This window comes from Musca domestica, unplaced genomic scaffold, assembly GCF_030504385.1.
Source record: "Musca domestica strain aabys unplaced genomic scaffold, Musca_domestica.polishedcontigs.V.1.1 56, whole genome shotgun sequence".
NCBI lineage: Eukaryota > Metazoa > Arthropoda > Insecta > Diptera > Muscidae > Musca > Musca domestica.
This window is the reverse complement of record NW_026712356.1, coordinates 1,408,995-1,430,452: the sequence shown is the minus strand read 5'-3', so window position 1 is coordinate 1,430,452 and position 21,458 is coordinate 1,408,995. Positions and strand designations below refer to the sequence as shown.

The window sequence follows — 21,458 nt, the reverse complement described above, 5'->3', positions numbered from 1 at the left end:
CAGAGACGAGACTCCCCGCAGCTCGTCTTCAGAGACGAGACTCCATGCAGCTCGTCTTCAGAGACGAGACTCCCTGCAGCTCGTCTTCAGAGAAGAGACACCCTGCAGCTCGTCTTCAGAGACGAGACTCCCTGCAGCTCGTCTGTAGAGACGAGACTCCCTGCAGCTCGTCTGTAGAGACGATATAATCCCTACAGCTCGTCTATAAAGGCGAGACTCCCTACAGCTCGTCTGTAGAGACGAGACTCCCTACAACTCGTCTATAAAGGCGAGACTCCCTACAGCTCGTATATAGAGACGAGAATCCCTACAGCTCACCTATGCAAACGAGACTCGCTCCAGCTCTTCCGTAGAGACGAGACTCCATCCGGCTTGGCTAAAGATTCATCCTCCGTCTCTTCTTTACCTAGACTGTTCCAAATCGTAAAGGAAAGACTCAATTTATGTCGTGTAGGAAATTTCCCTCCAATTCATCTATTAAACACTCCCCATTGTAACCACTGTTAACATGCTGATGCCATTGCAATACCATACTTGCCACCAGCCCACATAGTCTGCATATTTTCCAATAAAATCATGTCCCCAAGCTCAACACTGTAATCAGCCATTAGTACTCCATGCATTTTCTTTGACAGTCAGAATAATACCTATCTGCGTACGAGTAATAGGTTTCCATCTAAACAGAACGGAGTGCCAGCAACCGCGTAAACAAAGCTGTCACATGAATAGCCAACCAGTCAGCCAGCATGTGACAGGACAACAATATAAGGTAGTTTCAAGGTGTACCTGCCTTCTTATTTTGTGCTCAGTATATTCTTTGTCAATTTTTGCATTTGTTTGTAAATATCCGCTGGGAATTATCGATTCATAGGAATTCGTGACCGCAAATGTTGAATGCAAAACAGATCTGTGTCTACCTACCTACATACGTTTGCTCAACGATAGTTGGACATACGAGACAACTTGCTAGCAATACGAATTAAAAGGAGCTGGGTTCTTGTTGGTGTACATTGCAATAGAATTGTAACGTGCAAAAACCACATCGCTCAGCATGCTATCTTATGGACTCATTCTGCTCAAGTGGGCGTAACTCGTGAAAAGTCGAAAAAGTGAAAAACAAACACTGCATTGCACTGCACTGCTTAGAGAATTTGTCCATTTTACGTTGGAATTGATATGCAGGTGTGGTGAGAATTGTATTCAATAATCCTAATCGGAAAAATATCTTTGGTGGCATGAAAATATTTGTATATTTTCTTACACAAAAGTGAATTAAATTTTTTCTGATATTTGAAATATGCATAGTTAAAAAAATGTCGAATTATGTCTTTTTAAAAAATTATATAAAAGAGAGTTGTCTTAGTTACCTCGCTTATAACTCAAAAACCGCAATTCAGATTTTAACGATTCAGACAAATTCGGAATTGTCACTTGGCAGAAAAGGACAAAATCCAAAAAAAAAAAACGCTTAAAAACATGAAATTTGAAAATTTTCATTTGACTTTTGAAATGTACAATCGTAATATTTAATATTGCATGTTTGTTTTTCCATTTTGAATTACTATTTTCGAACGTACATTTGTAGCGTTTCTTTTTGTTTTTTCTTTTTATACCCTACACCACAAGGTGGTTGGGGTATTATGTCTTTGTGCATTTGTTTGTAACAGGCAAAAGGAAACGAGATAGACCATATCCTTTTGATGATCTGCATAGAATCACATTCTGAGTCGATTAATGCATGTCCGTCCGTCCGTCTGTCCATGTATGTTTGTAAACAAAGTACAGTTCGCATTTATTGCCCGATCCAGATAAAAGTTTGCACAACTTAATTGTATTGCCCAAGGACGAACCCTATCGGTTAAAATTTAGACATAGCTCCCATATATATTTTCGTCCGATTTGCCTTTTATTGTGCACCAAACGCGTAATACCAGCCCGAAAGTATGGAATTTTGCACATACAACCAAATTAGGCCTGAAAATAAGTATGCCAAATTTGATCGAAATCGGGTTAGATATAGCTCCCATATATATTGTTCATCCGTTTTGTTATTTTTGTCCTCCGCAGGGGAAGTATATCAAAAGCAGCTCAGAAATACCTTTGCTAAATTTTATCGAGATCGGTTCAGATTTGGATGTAGCCCCCATATATAACTTCGTCCGAGTTACCTTTTATTGTGCACCAGTCTAGAAGCTAGAATGCCAAATTTGGTGAAGATCTGTTCAGATATAGCTATAGCTCCCATATATATTGTTCATCCGATTTGTTGTATTTGTCTATCCGCAGCCGTAATATGCACTCCGTAACAACGATGTTCAGGGAAATATATCAAATACAGCTCAGAAATATCTTTGCCAAATTTTATCGACATCGGTTCAGATTTGGTAATAGCTGTCATATATATATATATACATATATATATATATATATATATATATATATATATATATATATATATATATATATATATATGTATATATATATATATGTATATATATATATATATATATACATATATATATATATATATATATATATATATATATATATATATATATATATATATATATATATATATATATATATATATATATATATATATATATATCTTTTCTCAAATTAATTTTGCACCAAATGGGCAATGCAAGTCCGAATTTAAAAGATACCAATGCTTCGGCATATTTAGTCCTTTGAACTTTAAATTATAATTATAATCATAGCGTGTATGTGGAGCTCTACTAAATTAGCAAAGTGGTGTAGGGTATCATAAAGTCGGCCCCGCCCGACTTTAGGACTTTCTTTACTGGTTGAATTCTAATATGATGTGTAGTCTTTTTGGGGTACAAAGCGACAACGAATAAAACTGGGAAACTATACGAATAATATCATTTCAGAAGAGGATACAAAATGAGGAACTATTTTCACCATATAAAAATAAGTTGTGTTAGTTACTAAGCTTATAGCTCATGACAGATTTTGACAATTCATACAATTTCGGTATGGTATCTTGGAAAAAGAAAATTATGCCAATAAAACTGTGAATGAATATTTTTGAATTAAAAAATAATATTAAAAATGAAATGAGTGCGCAATACGATATTAAATAGCGATCTTTCATGTCTATAATTGGCCCAAGCTTTCAACTCACGCAAAATTAGGCGCGAATTGACATGAAAGACTACAAAATCAGAAAAAATCTCTTGTTGGTCATTTGCAAGCCCTATAGGTATTTATTCTGACCCTAACCCTGACTCAACGCCTAATTTTGTGAGGTTTGCGTCATAATTGTGACGTGTAGCGTGACTACAAATAAAAAAGTGACAGACGGACACACATAGCTAAATCGACCCAGCTCGGAGATATAGGTAGATACATATGTAAAATCGTGGGTCTAGAACTAATATTTCGAGGTTTGTGGCATCACCTAACGTTTGGCGGATTAGGTTGATATTTCCGCCACCCCCAGTTACACTTTTATTTGAAATGGAAAATCCAAAACCGGCACCCGAACATTATCTCCACGGTCTCAATCCCCATTGCAATTATGGGGATTATGACCATTTTTTCGGTGATGATCCCCATAATCCAAATAATAATGTATGACCGTTTGCTGCGTGGACTACGTACAAAAATAATTAATTTTAGAAATCTTTGATTCGCGATAGCCAGTGCCAAACATATCCAGAGTGAAAGTCTTTGGACATACCCATTATTATGGGAGTTATGTCCGCTAATTTCCAAAAAAATTGCCCACAAATGAGATTTTTTCCTGCACCCAAAATTTCATAATTCTTGTAAGTAGCCGGCCATTAGCCGGGGGTTGAGATATTCTCCTCTGAACATGTCCTGCACCGGCTACCACGAATCAAAGATTTCTAAAATTAATTATTTTTGTAAGTAGTCCATACAGCAAACGGTCATACTTCCCATGGGGGTTGTGTCTGTGTTGGAAGCGGACACTATCCCCATTATTATTATGGGGATTATGACCAAAAACAAACCGGGTATAATCCCCATAATTGCAATGGGGTTTATGTCCGTGAGGATTATGTGCGGGCACCGGCACGCCACATCTAAAACCAACGGACGTAATAATTTAAAAAAATAAATAAATAAATAAATTTTCATTTTGGAAACATAAACAATGTTTTGACAGTAGGTCAATGGGTAAAATGGGCTTTTACTCCCAAACGAAAAAAGTAAATGAACTGAAATAAAAACTTGATTGTCTGGGTAGCAATTGCTTGTCTGCCTTAAAAAAAAGTTGAACAGGCTAGGCATCGCTTTAGTAGGTCATGGTATGGTTCATAACCTCCGGATAATGGTACAACCCGATTTCAAGTATATTTTATATTTTAACCATATTTTTCATACAAATTTCCGAATATTTTGGTAATTTGACAAGAAACCATCCTGGTCTGGCCACTTTATTTATTTCTTTTTGCTCTTATTTGACATCTTTGTTTCTACACACTTTCCGAACCAATATGTGGTCAGGAAAGAAAATTTTTGTATTCTATTTAATTTGTAACCCCCAAGATAATATTGGTTGGGAACGAAGATTTTGGGATAAACTCCCAAATGTTGAACTGGGACTCAATCAGTCGGAAATTGTAGCAGAAACGTAAAAAAATTACGAATATTAGAAAGTAGCATAGGACCGAACATTTGTTTAATCGTCATTAAATGATGCTAAAATGAAAAATATGAACTTTATGGGGTCTCCAACGCACAATTTAAATGACAAAAAATTAATTCCCATATTACAGTAATGGGTGTGAAAGAATAATTGTCTTTGACTATCATTCTGCCCTCAATTATAAAGTGGACAAAACTAAATACCGCACATCCCGTTATTCTAAACAAATTCCAGCTAATTTGAATGCTAAAATTAAAAAAAATTCAGCAGGGTCTTTTTAAAACCCTAAAAACTGTGAAATGAAGTTTATAGAATACTAGCTGGCGAGTCCGCGTTGCCGGCCCGTTCTTATAGTCTTTAATGTATTTATTTAAAGCATAATAAATCACAGATCCGACTTATGTAAGCGGCACAATTTTTATTATAAGTAATGACTCCATAGTAATTTCTAAATAGAAATAAATATTCATGGCAGAAAATATAATAGATGTTCACATACCGTCGGTTTTATGAATTTTGAATAGCCTGATCTTATTTTTCAGCCATAGACTTTAATTTGAATGTTAACAACCTATATGATATAGAATATCTATAACAGCCCCAGGTGAAACCCCAGCTTAATTTTTGGTATTGTAAAGATCTTTGCAACATTTTCCATTCAAATTAGCTGTAGTTTGGAATTTGCATTTCCATAGTTTTGTCCACCTCGTAATTGGGAGCAGAATGGTTTCAGAATTGTCAAAGATAATTACTTTTTTACACCCATTGCCGTAAGAATGGAATTCATTTCTTTGTCATTTAAACTTTTCTTTTCTGGCCACACATTTGTCGAGAAAGTGGACTTGGGAGTACACTAATGTGGGGACTATACTTAATAAATGCCTTTGTGGACAATGTAGCCTACCCCAGTAGACTAAATAAAATTTTGTAGCCAAATCAATTGAAGAATGGAATCAAGGCCAAGATGGACCCAACTCAAAAAATTTTATGAGAAGAGGTTTTCTACCCTCTAAGAAATATAAATGCCAAAAAAAAATAAAAAAGTACCCATGACCCCGAAAATAGCTTGAGTCATATGATGTTTAAAAAGTGATAATTTTTTGCAAGGATGGTTTAAGAAGAATTTCTGGAAGGATAAAATCCTTTGCTTACTAAATATCCAATTCTCTCTACTATTTTTGCACAACTTACATTCGGAATTTCACTGATTCCATTCCCAATGATTTTTCCATTTTTAGTTCTCATTGGACGGATTATTGCCATATGAAAAAATTAGGTCCACGTTTTGAAATGAGCCCCATAACTTTGTCGCTTTGTCGTTCATTTTTGTTTGTTTAAATGTGTTCGCATCTTCCAGCTGAAGCACGATGCAGGTTCTAGAGTTTTAGACATGAAATGTCGCCGTTTAATATCATTTTTATTATACCCTACACCGGAAGGTGGTAAAGGCAAAAGGAAACGAGATAGACCCATACTTCCCTTTGATGATCTGCATAGAATCCCATTCTGAGTCGATTTATGTATGTCCGTCCACCTGTCCAGGTATTTTTGTAAATTGCATTTATTGCCCGATCCAGATGAAATTTTGCACTAATCATTTGTTTGATCTAATGACAAACCCTATTGAAATTGGAGAGAATCGGTCAAATTTAGAGGTAGCACCCATATATATCTTCGTCCGATTTGCTTATTATTGTGCACCAAACGTGTAATATCAGATCAAATAGTAATAGTAACTTTGCACATACGACCAAATTAGGCCTTAAAAAAGTATGCCAAATTTGATCAAAATCGGTTCAGATATATACTACGGTTCAGATATAGCTCCTATATATATGGCTCATCTGATTTGTTATTTTGTCCTCCGCAGCCGTAATATGCACTCTGGAAAAACAATTGTTGGGGAAATATATCAAATACAGCTCAGAAATAACTCTGCTAAATTTGATCGAGATCGGGACAGATGTGGATGTAGCTCCCATATATAACTTCCTCCGATTTGCTTTTTATTTTACACCAAACGTGTAATTTTAGCCCAAATAGGATGAATTTTAGCACTTACGACCAGTTTCTACAATATTCTACAATAAAGACGTCGAATCAATTTACCTAAACAAAAATATAATATTTTAATAAATTATTTTTTTATTATTATTAACTATCTTTACAAAAAATCGGTACGCCGACTGTTGGAACATGTCATACCGTTAATAGGCAAGTGCTGCCGACTACTGGCAAAAAATCATTATTTTAATTAAACTCAAAATTTATGAAATTTAATAAAAAGTTATTAAAACTTTATTTATTATTGCAAAAACTATACCAAATTGCGAAATTTTGCAATAATTGAAAAGTTCCACTCAGAATGGCGAACGATTGAAAACGCGAAAATCCTAAAATGCCGACTACTGGTACACTTTCCCTATGTTATGTTACCAAAATTTTTTGCTCTTTCGGAATAACATATTTCTTTACGTTTCGAATAATTTTTTTTTATGTCGTTGACCATATATTTGCTGTTGGAAACATTAAACAGCTATATGCTTTTTGTCCAATCTTTATATAGTTGTATAAGTTTACCCTTACTTTCAAACAGATACATATAGTGGCTAAACTTTACGGTAATATTCCTTGTTCCCTTGTTGTAAGATAACTGCAGTCTACTCTTAAACACAACAAAATCTGTCACATTTCATATCAGAAACACATAGCGTTACATGCTGCATTGTTAAGCTACTGCATTAAAAGATTTCCGCTACAACTTTCAAAACATAACAAAAATAAAATCAACAACACATTTTATCCAGTACGACTACGGCTATTTCCTCCATTGGCATTGCTGTTTTGCTGCTGTCATGCAACTATGCCAAAACCCAAAAAAAAAAAAAATAAATAAATAAAAATAGTGGTAAGTGCCTTAAAGCTTGAATACTAAAGCGGTCAAAACTAAATTTTGTAAATCATGCCAGAGGTAGGAAGGTACTACGCATATAAAGAAAATAAACTGTTAAACTTAAGATAAAATAAAAGAGAAATAATGGCGGCAGTAAATGAGACAAAAGAGAACGACTATATTTTCAATTATTTTTTGCTCTTTCACACATACGACGATAGGCGGAGTTATGAGTTGGTCAACAACATGCCACCACCAGGCAAACACCATCATACCAACAATATCAACAACAATATGAACCAAGCAAGGCATTAGAATGGTGGTAGTTGTTTTTCTTTTTTATGCCCTATCCCTCGTAGGAGTGAATGAAATAGCATGATTATTTGTTATGTTGGGCTCTTTGTTCTTACACATTCGAGGCTAGGGTCAGTCTCACTCGTAGCGTTGCGTTACGTTTCGTTGATTATGAATCAGTTGTGAATTGCCCTCACGCGGGACGACAAACCTGAGTTGTTAATGTGCGCACGTCAAATTCCGAAAAATACAAACGTACGTTCTTCGTTCATTAGTTAGTTTTTCCGTTAGAAAAGAGACAATTCTGCGGTATTTGAATAGTTTTCGTTGTGTAGCGTTCGAATGGATTGAAAAGAAATTGTAAAAAATTCCTCGATTAATTCAAATAAAAATTCTCTTGAAGCGACGGTGTTGATATTGTTCGTTATTTTTGTTAATGGAATTACAATTAAAATTTTTGTAACTAAAAACTTGTGGATATTTTGGTTACAAAATAAATAAAGCAAAAAAAGAAAACTTCAAAACAAAAACATGTGCCAAAAATAAAGTGTTAAAATCAAAAACAAGTGCAAAAGTGAAGCACAAATACAATCAAGATAAAACAAATCAAATAAAAGTGTCAATCAAAAAAACCAAAAAAAGCAATACAAATCAAAAATCTAGCCAAGTGAACTCGGGAATAGTGCAACCCACTCCTGCCTGTCACTTCCATTAGAAGTTGAAGCCGAAGCCGACATCGAGCTTTGTCGCCCCCGCTCTTGGTTGTTAGCAAACATGATGGACGTAACCAGCATGTACGGCAATCATCATCCTCATCACACCAACACCTATCATGCCGCTGGGGCAGTGGCGCCCGATATGACATCGGTGGCAGCGGCCGCCGCCAATGGCTATACAAATGCCTATTTTCCCAATACCCCGGTAATGGGTCATGGCGCCATGATGCACCATCAGCAGCCACCACATGCCCTGAACAGTAGTTATATATCTTACGATGGTACCTCACCAAATTACTATCAGCAGCAACAGCAACAACAACACCAGCAAACACAGCAAACTCCACCATTACATCATCATCAACATGGCCAACCACATCCGCCCCAATTAACACCGCCACCCAGCCAACCGTCCGCTGGCCATCACAGCCAGCCGTTATATGCCAGCCAAACACATTCTCATCTCTTCAGCCCCACAGCTGCAGAATATGGTATTACCACCTCGAATACCTTATCCGCCGCCACACCCACTCATCCCTCCACCAACAGCCAGTCACCCAGTGAAGCAGTCTACTATGACACCGACTCGGGGCATGCCTATTATGCCACAGTACCACCGGCCGGTACCAATTCCCCCATAACTCCAGCCAATACCACCGGGGGTCAGGCTACACAAAATGCCAGCACAGATCCGCCCATAATAAGCTCCGAAAATGGTCTCAGCTATACCAATTTGGATTGTCTCTATAATCAAAATTCACCCCATCAACAGGTCAACTATATGGCCGCCGAGGAAAAATATGCCTCGGTTTTACATTCCCAATATGGTCTGGATGACGGCCTGATGCATATGAACGCCCAGCAATCGGCCTCATCCGGAAATCAACAGACTTCTCCACAACTATGGCATCATCACCACTCCCATCAACACAGCATGGCCAGCGGGTATGGCCATGGACTGGATGCAAATGGTTTACCCCTCGATACCTATCAAATGCATCCACATTTACATTCACACAATATGCCGGGACAACATCAACATCTATCCTCCTCCAGTGCAACACATCACAATGTTGTTGTTGCTGGTGGTATGGTGGCAAATCAACAGACCGGTCTAATGCAACAACATTCATCGCCCAATAGCCTGGGATCTTCGGGTTGTATGACGGGACCCACTGTCAATAGTTCACGATCACAGCATGTTGTATCTCCCGGGGGTACAACCACAACATCATCGATTGTAACAAACACCTCTGCCGCCACCTCATCCTCATCGTCCTCGTCATCATCAGCAACATCGTCCGCATCATCGAATGGTTCTGTGGGTAATGCCGCGGCTGGACAAGCCAAGTCACCAAATCAAACGGGAAATTTGCCCACATACAAGTGGATGCAATTGAAACGTAATGTGCCGAAACCACAAGGTAAGTGCGAGGGATTTTTTCGTGAGATACTGCATTGGAATTATAATATCAAATACTGGGAGAATGATTTTGGGCATCAATTGCCAGGAAATGAAAACAAATATTAAAAAAATAGTCATGAGCTAGAAACATCATTAACAAATTAATAACCAATATAATTGATCATGTGACAATTAATTTGTGGAGAATCATAAAGGTATGATCAAATTCGAAAAAAAAAAAAAACGTTTGGCAAAAAGTACCGCCTGATTTAATTTGGTATACGAAAACGTGTTGATGTTGCCGGGCCTATCAACTGTATAGGTAAGGTGTAATTTTTCATCGACTTAAATTATATCTTCTTCGGCAGCTTTAAGGAAATCCAAATAAATTTCTCAATAATAAAACGTTGCAGCGAAAATGCAATCATGCAAAATACTTCAATTCTACATTCTGAAATAGTATATTTATCTACGATTTTTTCCAACAGTTTTCTAATAGATTTCTGTATTGGAATATAGTACATATTTGTGTTAAGTTTAATTGAAACATAACAAATAAATATTTTATAAAAAATCAGAAAATTTGTGAAGCAAAAACTGATCCATATTTTCTGTCTGAACACCTGCAATCAAATTCTAGCTCTTTACTACTAATCTATAGATGAACTTCACTATTTAGGATCATGGATGAGACAAATAATAAAGGAAGGGGGTTCAATTCTCACATTCAAAGTCGAATTTTTCGTATCAACAAAATAAAATAATAATGCTAGTATTTCTGTTTTTACACTTCCCGAATAAAATTTTGGAGTTGGATGCTTTCAGGTTCTTCAACGTATGTTTTCATACTTTCATTATTGTTATAGTTCTCAATTATTCGTATAATCATGGATGTAATTTTCACATACAAACCTAAGTACTAATGAAAAGACAAAGGTAAGGCGGTAGTCGGTTTGCAGTTTTATTCATAAAAATATATGTTTATATTGGAAATTTGCGATCGTTATTGAATACGTATAACGACTTAGAGCCACCGAATTAAGAAATGGGATGGAACTAATATTTTTTCTGCTGTAGGTGACATCTTGAAATATATTTGATGGCTATAGAGTGCATATTATGACTTCGAGAAGGCTTAAATCATAGTAGAAGGTAATCTGTGTTCATAATTATAACAACCTCTCACTGATAATATATAGATTCATAAAGAAAGCCCAATTAGATCTCAACTCATTTTGGTATTTTGGTTCGTTTCTGAATTAATGCAAAACAGTTCTGCAAAAATGTTACCGTGCTTTAGTGCTGACATGCAAAATAATTTCACAAAAAAATGGCAGTCAAAATTCCGTGACGATTGATTTTTAAAATAAAAAAATGCAAGTAAACAAGCAGTAAGTTCGCTGGAGCCAAATATTGAATACCCTTCACCATTTGAAAATAATTTGGAAATTAAAAAAATAAGTAAAAAATACATTAGAAAATATTGTTAAAATCATAAAAATACCGAATAAAAGGAGATGTCATTTTATCTACATGGAGAGATAAAAAAACTGCTACAAAGTCAAACGCCATAATTTTTACATTTTTTTAATCGATTGAATGAATGCCAAAAATGTCGAAAATAGCATTAAATTTTAGAATAATTTTAGATTCGTTCGAATTGGTCACCTTTGGCACGAATTATGGCCTTCAAACGGCCAATGAAACCGTCAAACGCTGCCCGAATGTTGCTCTGCGGTATTTTGGCCCATTCTCGGCGAAGCGCTTGCTTGAGGTGATCGACACTTTGGTATTTTTTAGTGCCCACCTTTCTTTCCAAAATACTCCAGACACAACAGTCCAACAGATTGGTATCCGGAGACTTTGGTGGCCATTGTGCACTAGAAATGAAGCGAGGAACCTCATTTTGTAACCATTCTTGGGTGGCGCGTGGAATGTCCATGATCTGCGGCAAAAATGTTTGCGTGCCCAAGGCTTTAATACACCCTCCAGAATATTATCGCGATAATATTCGGCATTTATTCTGATACCACGGCCGATTAATACGAGCGGAGAGCGACCATCGGCTGTTATGGTGGCCCATACCATCAACATGGCCGGCGCTTGAGTTCTGGTGGCCAACCGAAGGCACACATTTTCCGCAGACCTCTTTGGCAAGTAAACACGATCATTTTGTTTGTTTACAAACTGCTGGACAATGAATGTTTTCTCGTCGGAGAAAACCAAATTCGGCAGTTCACCACTTTCGACCAAGCGAAGCAACTCTTCAGCTCTTTTGAGTCTATTTTCTTTCTGTTGCGGTGTAAGTTCTGGCACTTTTTGGAATTTCAATGGCTTTACACCGAACTCATTTTTCAATATTTGCCGAATGGAATATTGTGATACGTTCAGCTCTCGAGCCATTTTTCGACCACTGCGACGCGGGTTTCGATCAAGTCGCTTCTTTACTTTTCGAACCATTTCTGCTTATATTTCTGTTTTCTTCCGTCCACTCCTCCGACGTCGGTGTACGCCACCAGTATCACGATAACGAGCGACGGTACGAGACATAAAAGATTTATTCACATTTAAATGCTGGAGAGCTCTAACGATAGCCACTTGTAGTTTTCCAGCCAAATATAAAGAAATCACACTATCACGCTTGAATTCCATCGCGAATAACTTTTTTTTTTTTTTTTTTTGGAAAATTCTGACCAAAATGCTTTTGTACGCTTGTAAACAATATAATGAGCTGTCACTGGAATAATTTTAACAGCTGTCGGACGAGTGGCTTGAAAATGACAGCAGTCTGAAGTTGGTTGCAGTCTTTTCATCTCACCCTGTTTATTCTTGATCAGCATAAAATCCCTTGTCGATTTAGCGATGTCCGTCCGTCTATCCGTCTGCCCGTCTGTGGAAATGAAGTAGGTTGATAAAATTTTACACTAATGTATGTTGTGTCTCCAGGACTTTTGGTATTGAAAATAGACCATGTAGGCACACGTTTTGGATAAAGCCCCCATATAATTGTACCTCCCTATTTTCGGTATGTTGGTGATTTAAGCGACATTATTCACCGAAATATTTCAATTTTGGCATTTGAAGTTCGTAATGAATACTACAGCATAGCTTAGAAAATGGACCATGTAGGTCCACGTCTTCGTATAGCCCCCATACAACGTGAACTCCCGATATTGGGTATTTTGATGATTTTAGAGACATTTTTTACCGGAACTATTTCAAATATGATATTTGAAGTTCGTAATGGATACTACAGCCTATGACAGAAAATTGTCCGTGCAGGTCCACGTCTTAGTATAGCCCCCATATAACAGTACCCCCCGATATTCGGTATTTTGATGATTTTAGCGACATTATTCAATGAAATTGTTTTAAATTTGGTATTTAAAGTTCGTAATTGATATTGCAGCCTATGACAGAAAATTGTCCGTGCAGGTCCATGTCTTCATATAGCCCCCATATATTCGGCATTTTCATTAATTTAGCTACATTATTCACCGAATTTTTTTCATGTTTCTCATTTGTTTATTGTAATGGCTTAGAACAAAATTTGCCTATGCATGTCCAGGTTTTTTTCACGTCGACCTCTAAAGTAGTGAGTCATTGTTTATATTAGGTATAGCTTATTTCCATACCATCAAGCTCTATTAACAAATCCAACAGGTTTCTTACTCTGCGAAATCTTTCATAACCCCTCAATATAAAATTATACCTGCACGTCTATCGTAAAAAAACAAAATTCTTATTTATCTTGAGTGCATCTGGAGATGATGCGACCGAGCGAACAGTCAGTCAGTCAGTATGCATCCCTGTATTCCACATACCTTCATTTTCGTATTAGCAATGTCAATGTCTTCGTTTTTTTTTCACTTTTGTCATGTCGTAACTGAAAAGTGTCATTACTACATTACTCCCATATCAGAAGAAGGAGAAAACAAAGATGTCATCCTACTGATATTTCAATATTCAACTGCGCTGCTGCAAAACACAGTCAGGCCAGACTGTCAACCGAACCAAACAGACGCCATCGTCAATGAATGAGGCAAACAAACAACAAAAGCAATAAGTATTGAAGTTTTGTTGTTGTTCTTATTCATCTTTTAGATTGGAATTAACCATTGTCGTCGTTTATTCTTTATTCTTTGTTGTTGTTGTTGTTTTTGGATTGGCTTTAAACCGCATCATGAGTCAAACAAGCCAAGTCAAACAAAACAAATAAACAATTTAAAATTGTTACTGATCTGGAAGTCAAGTTGGCTGTCAGAAAAAATTATTATTGAAATGCCAAGACAATACAGAAAGAAAAAAAATTAGCCAGAAACAAGCAGAAGCAACACTGTAAGGAGTAGAGCTTGTAAGTGAATAACTTACTGCTCTTGGAGTCGAATGCTGGCCGGGCAGCCAGCCAGTCCGTCAATAGTTTGGGAGCTACATTCACATTGCCTTGTATGAAAGTTTTTACAACGTTCGTTGATGGTGTCCGTCCGTCCGTTCGTTCATTCGTTTATCTTGTGCTATGGCAAGATTGTGCGTACGGTATTGAACATACCGTGCATGCATTCATACAAAAACCCCGCTACAGATTATGCGTAAGACTAATTATTGCAATTACAGCGGAACCTCGATAAATAGGTTGTAGAAAACCCTGACTTAGTAATTTTTTTATCCTTATAGAATCGTTGCTACAGTTAGAATCATCCAATATTCCGATATTGCTTTGCTCCTTTGAAAATCCAGTCACACTATAACCAGAGAGAGAGGGAGAGAAAAGAGTCGTAATACCTTCTCCCCAGTGATATTTAATTTTGTTTATTCCTTTCTTTTAATTTTATTATCATTTTTTTTTGTACTTTTCTTATTTGCTTGGTGTCTGACTGTGCACAAACTTGTACGCTTCATCTGTCATGTCATCCCCCATTTGGATACAAATGATGAAAAGAAGCTATAGAATGAATTGTTGGTTGTAGTAATTTTTGTGTTTTTTTGTTGGCATTTCCCAAGCTAGTATGGCTTTGTTGTCGTTCGAACAGGGAGCAAGTTTCGAATTAAAAGCAGCAGGAAAAAAGTTTTGAAATAATCAGTTATCATGATCAGAAATGGTAGCATTGAATATGTATTGGCATGCGTGTTCGATTATTACAGGCAAGTAAGTTTTGAAGTGATCAGCAGAGGCAGCGGCAGCAGAAGCAAATACTTGGTTACAGCTGGAACAGCATGGCGGACAGAAAACTCCGATGAATGAACGGAAGACTGGATTTGCAAGGAGATGTTGCGAGACTGATAATCTGTAGGAAATTTTGTATAGAAGAACAAACTTAGCTTCAGGTCTAGAATACTCCTGGTCTGGGAGATAGTCAGAAATCCTCTTCCATTTATAAAAAAAAACCTGAAGAAACCATTCTATCTCCACGAGACCTGCAGAAAGTCGTCCATATATGGAATATCTGACGAAGATATTATTAAAGTTGGAATGTAGAACCGCTGAAATTTGTTGTTATTTTATCTCACCCTGTACAAGAGTAAAACAGCTCCAAGAGTAAAATTTTCTAAATGGAAGAGGTTTTCTGTAGATTCAGGTCGTGGGTAGATAGAAGGTGATCGACCCTTTGGTGTTTTTGTGCAAACCTTGCTTTCCAAAATACTCCAGACAAAATAGTCCAACGGATTGGTATCCGGAGATTTTGGTGGCCATTGTGCGCTGAAAATGAAGCGAGGAACCTCAGTTCGTAACCATTCTTGAGTGGCGCGTGCTGAGTCCTGTTGGAATGTCCATGGTTTGCGGCCAAAATGTTTGCGTGCCCAAGGCTTTAATACAGCCTCCAGAATATTTTCGCGACAATATTCGGCGTTTATTCTGATGCTACGTCGATTAATACGAGCGGAGAGCGACCATCGTTTGTTATGGCGGCATACACCATCACCAGCCGGCGCTTGAGTTCTGGTGGTCAACCGAACGTGCACATTTTCAGCTGACCTCTTTGGCAGCTAAACACGATCACTTTGTGTGTTAACAAACTGCTGGACAACAAATGTTTTCTCATCGGAGAAAACCAAATTCGGCAGTTCACCACTTTCGGCCAAGCGAAGCAACTCTTTAGCTCTTTTGAGTCTATTTTCTTTCTGTTGCGGTGTAGGTTCATGCACTTTTTGGAACTTCAATGGCTTTACCCCGAGCTCATTTTTCAATATTTGCCGAATGGAATATTGCGATATGTTCAGCTCATGAGCCATTTTTCGGCCACTGCAACGCGGGTTTCGATCAAGTCGCTTCCGTCCACTTCCTTGACATGGCTACCAGTATCACGGTAACGAGCGATGGTAAGAGAAACAAAAGATTTATTCACATTTACATTCTGGAGTGCTCTATACGATAGCCACTTGCGCTTTTCCAGCCAAATATAAAGAAATCACACTATCACGCTTGAATTCCATCACGAATAATTTTTTTTCATGGAAAATTCTTACCAAAATGCTTTTGTACGCTTGTAAACAATATAATGAGGAATAATATTAACAGCTGTCGGACGAGTGACTTTGAAATGACAGCAGTCTGAAGTTGGTTGCAGTTTTTTCATCTCACCTGTAGAAACTCAGTTAGACCTCCAGGAGGACGCCATTTCGTACTTAGTATGCTTTCTGCCATACCTCTGTAATGTAAATGAATTTCGCTATTTATTCAAATTCCTTCGGGAGCACTCCTGGAAGTAAAAAACCCCATTGCTGCAGACAGAAGAAAATCAAACACGTTAAAGGTTATTGCCGTCAATCTGTACCATGGAAAAATGTGACAGCATTTCAACATTTGTACCTAAAATCCACCTGCTCATAGCCTCTACTGTGTCCCCTGTACACAGCTTCATTAAAACATGTTTGCTCTCACTCAGCGAACCAAACTGTCTGAGTTCGGTCCGACTTCGAACTAAAAGTCGGAACAAACTTCCGAATACGAATTAAGCAAGACTTTTGACCGACATTTTTTTGGTATTGGTTGACGTGTTTTCGAACCGAAGGGTCAAATGAAAGTCTGAAGCTTTAGACGACTTTCGGACCGAATTTGCATGGTCCGAAATTCAGTTTTTTTTTTTTTGCCGACTTTCTAATAGTCTTTAGTCCGAATTCGGAAGAAAGGTTCTATAAAGTTCTGTAGGCCTATTCTGTATGTTTTAACTACTCCTGTTATTGTTAAAATTTCTTATGTTATTGTAACAAAAACAGAACAAATGGTCAAAATTAAAGAATAAGCGGCCTGATGCAGACATTAAAAGAAACTGACATAAAGTAATGACAAAAGCAAGTAGCTCTAACAATTGACTAATTTTCAGCAATGAAAATCTACAATATGTGAGCATAAGAAGGCTTCTCAAAGAGAGAGAGGGGAACTCATCCCATTTCTTGTCTTTTCGCTTGTTTACAACAAATGTTAGTACACAAGCACACGAGAAAAAACTCTATAACAAGAGAAAACATTCCTCCAACAAATTGGAATAAATCGGACACACGTCGATCAGACATGTCGGACAAAACTTCCGACTTCGATGTTTGAGTTTAGGTTCGCTGGGTACACACACATAAACGCATAAAATAGGAATCAAAATAATTATAAGTATCTACGGATTAGAGGACTTTTCTCAAAGCCATTTTTAATTAACGGCAAAAAATAGTTTTTCCACTGTTCAACAGCTTTTTCACTTTATGTTCCCTCACTTATGATTAAATCAACTTTGAACAGATATCTGGCGTTGAAAAAAGATCAGCATGAATGTGTAGCGTGTGAGTGAGTGAGTTCTACAGTTAATAAACAATATCTGGTAATTAATTAAAATTGGAAGCAGCAGTAGGAATTGTGATTAACAATAAAAAAAAATATATGACAACAAACCTATCTCCCCTTCTCACTCTTACATACGGCACCGTACAGCAAATACAATAAAAACAACTCAATGAATTTTTATCGATATGCAAATGGAATTTGCACTGTTTTTGTTTTTGTCATGCTCGCTATGCGTTTTCCTCCACTGGTCAATGAAAATACCAAACCGGAATGTCATAGATCTAGTGCGAATGCAGTAATAATTTACAAATGTCAAAATGAAATTGAAATGTTGGCTAAATACAAAAAAAGAAAGAAAACACACCGAAAAAACCCACACCATAAAGTTCTTTGGCAAGTGTTATCTAAAAATATGTGCCCAGGTTTTTTTTAATTTTTTGAAGATTTTTATCACAATTCCAGTAACGAAAAACCCAAGTCGAGCAGCATTTTAGTTTATTTTTAGAGAGAGAGTGAGTGAGAGAACGGAACGAGCAAAAGAAGTAATTCAGTGGGCACATCAACCACCACACCATTGACTGCAACACACTGGCTGGCATTCTTCCTGCCACTTGACAAGTGACAATTTTGACTGCATGAGCGAATTGACAAACTTATCTGTGAAAACATTTCTGCCGGCATAAAATAAGAATCGTGGAAGAAGCAAAAAAAAAATTGCTTAGGAAATATTTTCAAACGCACACTCATACTTCTTGGATTCTGCAAAAAAAAAAAAAAAGATTCATACAAAGATCACTTGTGTTGCTGACAAAAAATATGAAATGTCATATGAAAGATGAGTGCGATTTTATTCTGCCAGGAAAAAAAGGAGTTGCCAAATCTTGAATAGGGGCTCACCCAGCATATAACTATATTGCAATGTCCTAATATACAGGGTGAGATAAAAAAATGTAACAAAGTCAAAAGCCATAATTTTTATATTTTTTATACCCTCCACCATTGTATGAAGGGTATATTAAGTTTGTCATTCCGTTTGTAACACCACGAAATATACATTTTAGACCCCACAAAGTAGATGTATTATTGTTCAGCATAAAATTCTATACCGATTTAGCAATGTCCGTCCGTCTATCCGTCTGCGGAAATCACTCTAGCTTCCGAACGAAATGAAGTAGATTGATAAAATTTTACTCAAATATATATTATGTCTGCAGGACTTTTGATATTGAAAATTAGCGATGAATTGTTTCAAATTTGTTATTTGATGTTCGTAATGGATACTACAGCCTAAGACAGAAAATTGTCAGCGCAGGTCCACGTCATCGTATAGACCCCCCCCCACATAATGGTACCTCCAGATATTCGGTATTTTGATGATTTTAGCTACATTATTCACCGATTTTTGAGGTTTCGCATTTGAATATTGTAATGGCTTATGACAAAAGTTACCTATGCAAGTCCATGTCGATTTTTAAGATATATTTTATTGTTTGATGTTATTGTTTTTGAGAATTGCCAAATTCTTTCCAAATGGTGGAGGGTATTCAAAGTTCGGCCCGGACGAACTTACAGCTTTTTTATTGGTTTTAAATTTTATTGAATGAATGCAAAAAATGTCGGAAATAGCATCAAATTTTAGAATAACTTTAGATTTGTGCGAATTGGTCACCTTTGGCACGAATTATGGCCTTCAAATGGCCAATTAAACCGTCATATGCTGCCCGAATGTTGCTTTGCGGTATTTTGGCCCATTTCCGGCGAAGTGCTTGCTTGAGGTGATCGACACTTTGTTTTTTTTAGGGCCAGACTTGCTTTCCAAAATACTCCAGACACAATAGTACAACGGATTGGTATCCGGAGATTTTGGTGGCCATTGTGCGCTGGAAATTAAACGAGGACCCTCATTTTGTAACCATTCTTGGGTGGCCCGTGTTAATTGCGATGGTGCTGAGTCCTGTTGGAATGTCCAAGGTCTGCGGCCAAAATGTTTCCGTGCCCAAGGCTTTAATACAGCCTCCAGAGTATTTTCGCGATAATATTCGGTATTTATTTACGGCCGATTAATACGAGCGGAGAGCGATCATCGGGGCTTGAGTTCTGGTGGCCAAGCGAAGGTGCACATTTTCAGCTGACCTCTTTGGCAAGTAAACACGATCATTTTGTTTGTTAACAAACTACTGGACAACGAATGTTTTCTCATTGTAGAAAACCAAATTCGGAAGTTCACCACTTTCGGCCAAGCGAAGCAACTCTTTAGCTTTTTTGAGTCTATACTCTTTCTGTTGCGTAGTAAGTTCTTGCACTTTTGGAATTTCAATGGCTATACTCCGAGCTGATTTTTCAATATTTGCCGAATAGAATATTGCGATATGTTCAGCTCACGCGCCATTTTTTCGGCCAGTGCGACGCGGGTTTCGATCAAGTCGCTTCTTTACTTTTCGAACCATTTCTGCTAAAGTTGCTGTTTTCTTCCGTCCGCTTTTTTGACGTCGGGCTACGTTACCAGTATCACCAGTACGAGACACAAAAGATTTATTTACATTTAAATGCTGGAGTGCTCTAACGATAGCCACTTGTGCTTTTCCAGCGAAATAAAAAGAAATCACACTATTCACACGCTTGAATTCCATCACAAATAACTTTTTTTCTGGAAAATTCTCACCAAAATGCTTTTGTACGCTTTTAAACAATATAATGAACTGTCACTGGAATAATTTTAACAGCTGTTTGATGAGTGACTTAGAAATGACAGCAGTCTGACATTGGTTGCAGTTTTTTTATCTCACCCTGTGTTTCGCCAACGCACATTGGACCTTTGCCCGATTTTTCTGTCCAAAACTTTTTCCACATGTAAACCTTAGAAACCAACCGCGATTTCAAAATCAGCTCTATCCAAACACCCAACGGCACATTTTGTGGCATTTAGTACGCATATTCAAGACAATCTACATCTCTCCAACCTAGACACCAAGGGTGATCCAAAATTAGTAACATGTAGTACGTTTTTGAACAATTATGGTACACATCACCTCTATATCTTAATTTCAGATACCAAAAGAGACCTCAATATTAAATTTGAAGATTCCAACCATATAGTTTCAACCAAGACCGAACTTAGTACCATTTAGTACTTTTCGTACAATTATAGTATACATATCCGAAATCATATCCATATTTTAACCACAGACACCAACAGTGACATCTATATCAAAAACCCCTCCATATCTCAATTCCAGATAGTAACAGAGACATCAATATCAAATTTGAGGATTTCAGCCCTATTCCTTCTCTCAATTTAGTACCATTTAAACTATCGTCAAATCACAAACACAGATACCATCATTAATCGAAGTATCCAATTTCAGAGTTTTGTGTCTATCCGTTCACCCAATACCAAATACGGTACAATTTAGCACTTTTCGCTCATTTATTCCAAATCCACCTCCATTCTCAATGCTAGATACCAAAAGAGACCTCTGGCTCTATCCCTTCATCCAATAAATTTCAGCTCTATTCCTTCATCCAATACCACATATTGTACCATTCAGTAGTTTTCGTACAATTATGGTGCAATTTTCAGAAACCACCTCCATATGTGTAGGATACACATTTCCAAAACCACCTCTTTATCAAAAACCTACCTGCAACAGGGATCTAAATACAAAATTGCAAATTATGTGTCTAATTTAGTACCAAAACTGTTCCCAAACACTTTACACACTTAGTTAAGCACTTTCATA

General features: G+C 37.1%; 1 protein-coding gene across 1 annotated transcript in view; it reads left to right on the top strand.

The window, feature by feature from the left end:
- The first annotated feature begins 7,759 nt into the window (after positions 1 to 7,759).
- LOC101895435 (homeotic protein labial) overlaps positions 7,760 to 21,458 on the top strand; it is a 70,039-nt gene continuing 56,340 nt past the window's right edge. Inside the window, exon 1 of the mRNA XM_059128642.1 lies at positions 7,760 to 9,966. Within this exon, the coding sequence (XP_058984625.1) occupies positions 8,601 to 9,966 (1,366 nt within the window). The 5' untranslated portion in view covers positions 7,760 to 8,600. The remainder of the gene's footprint in view (positions 9,967 to 21,458) is intronic.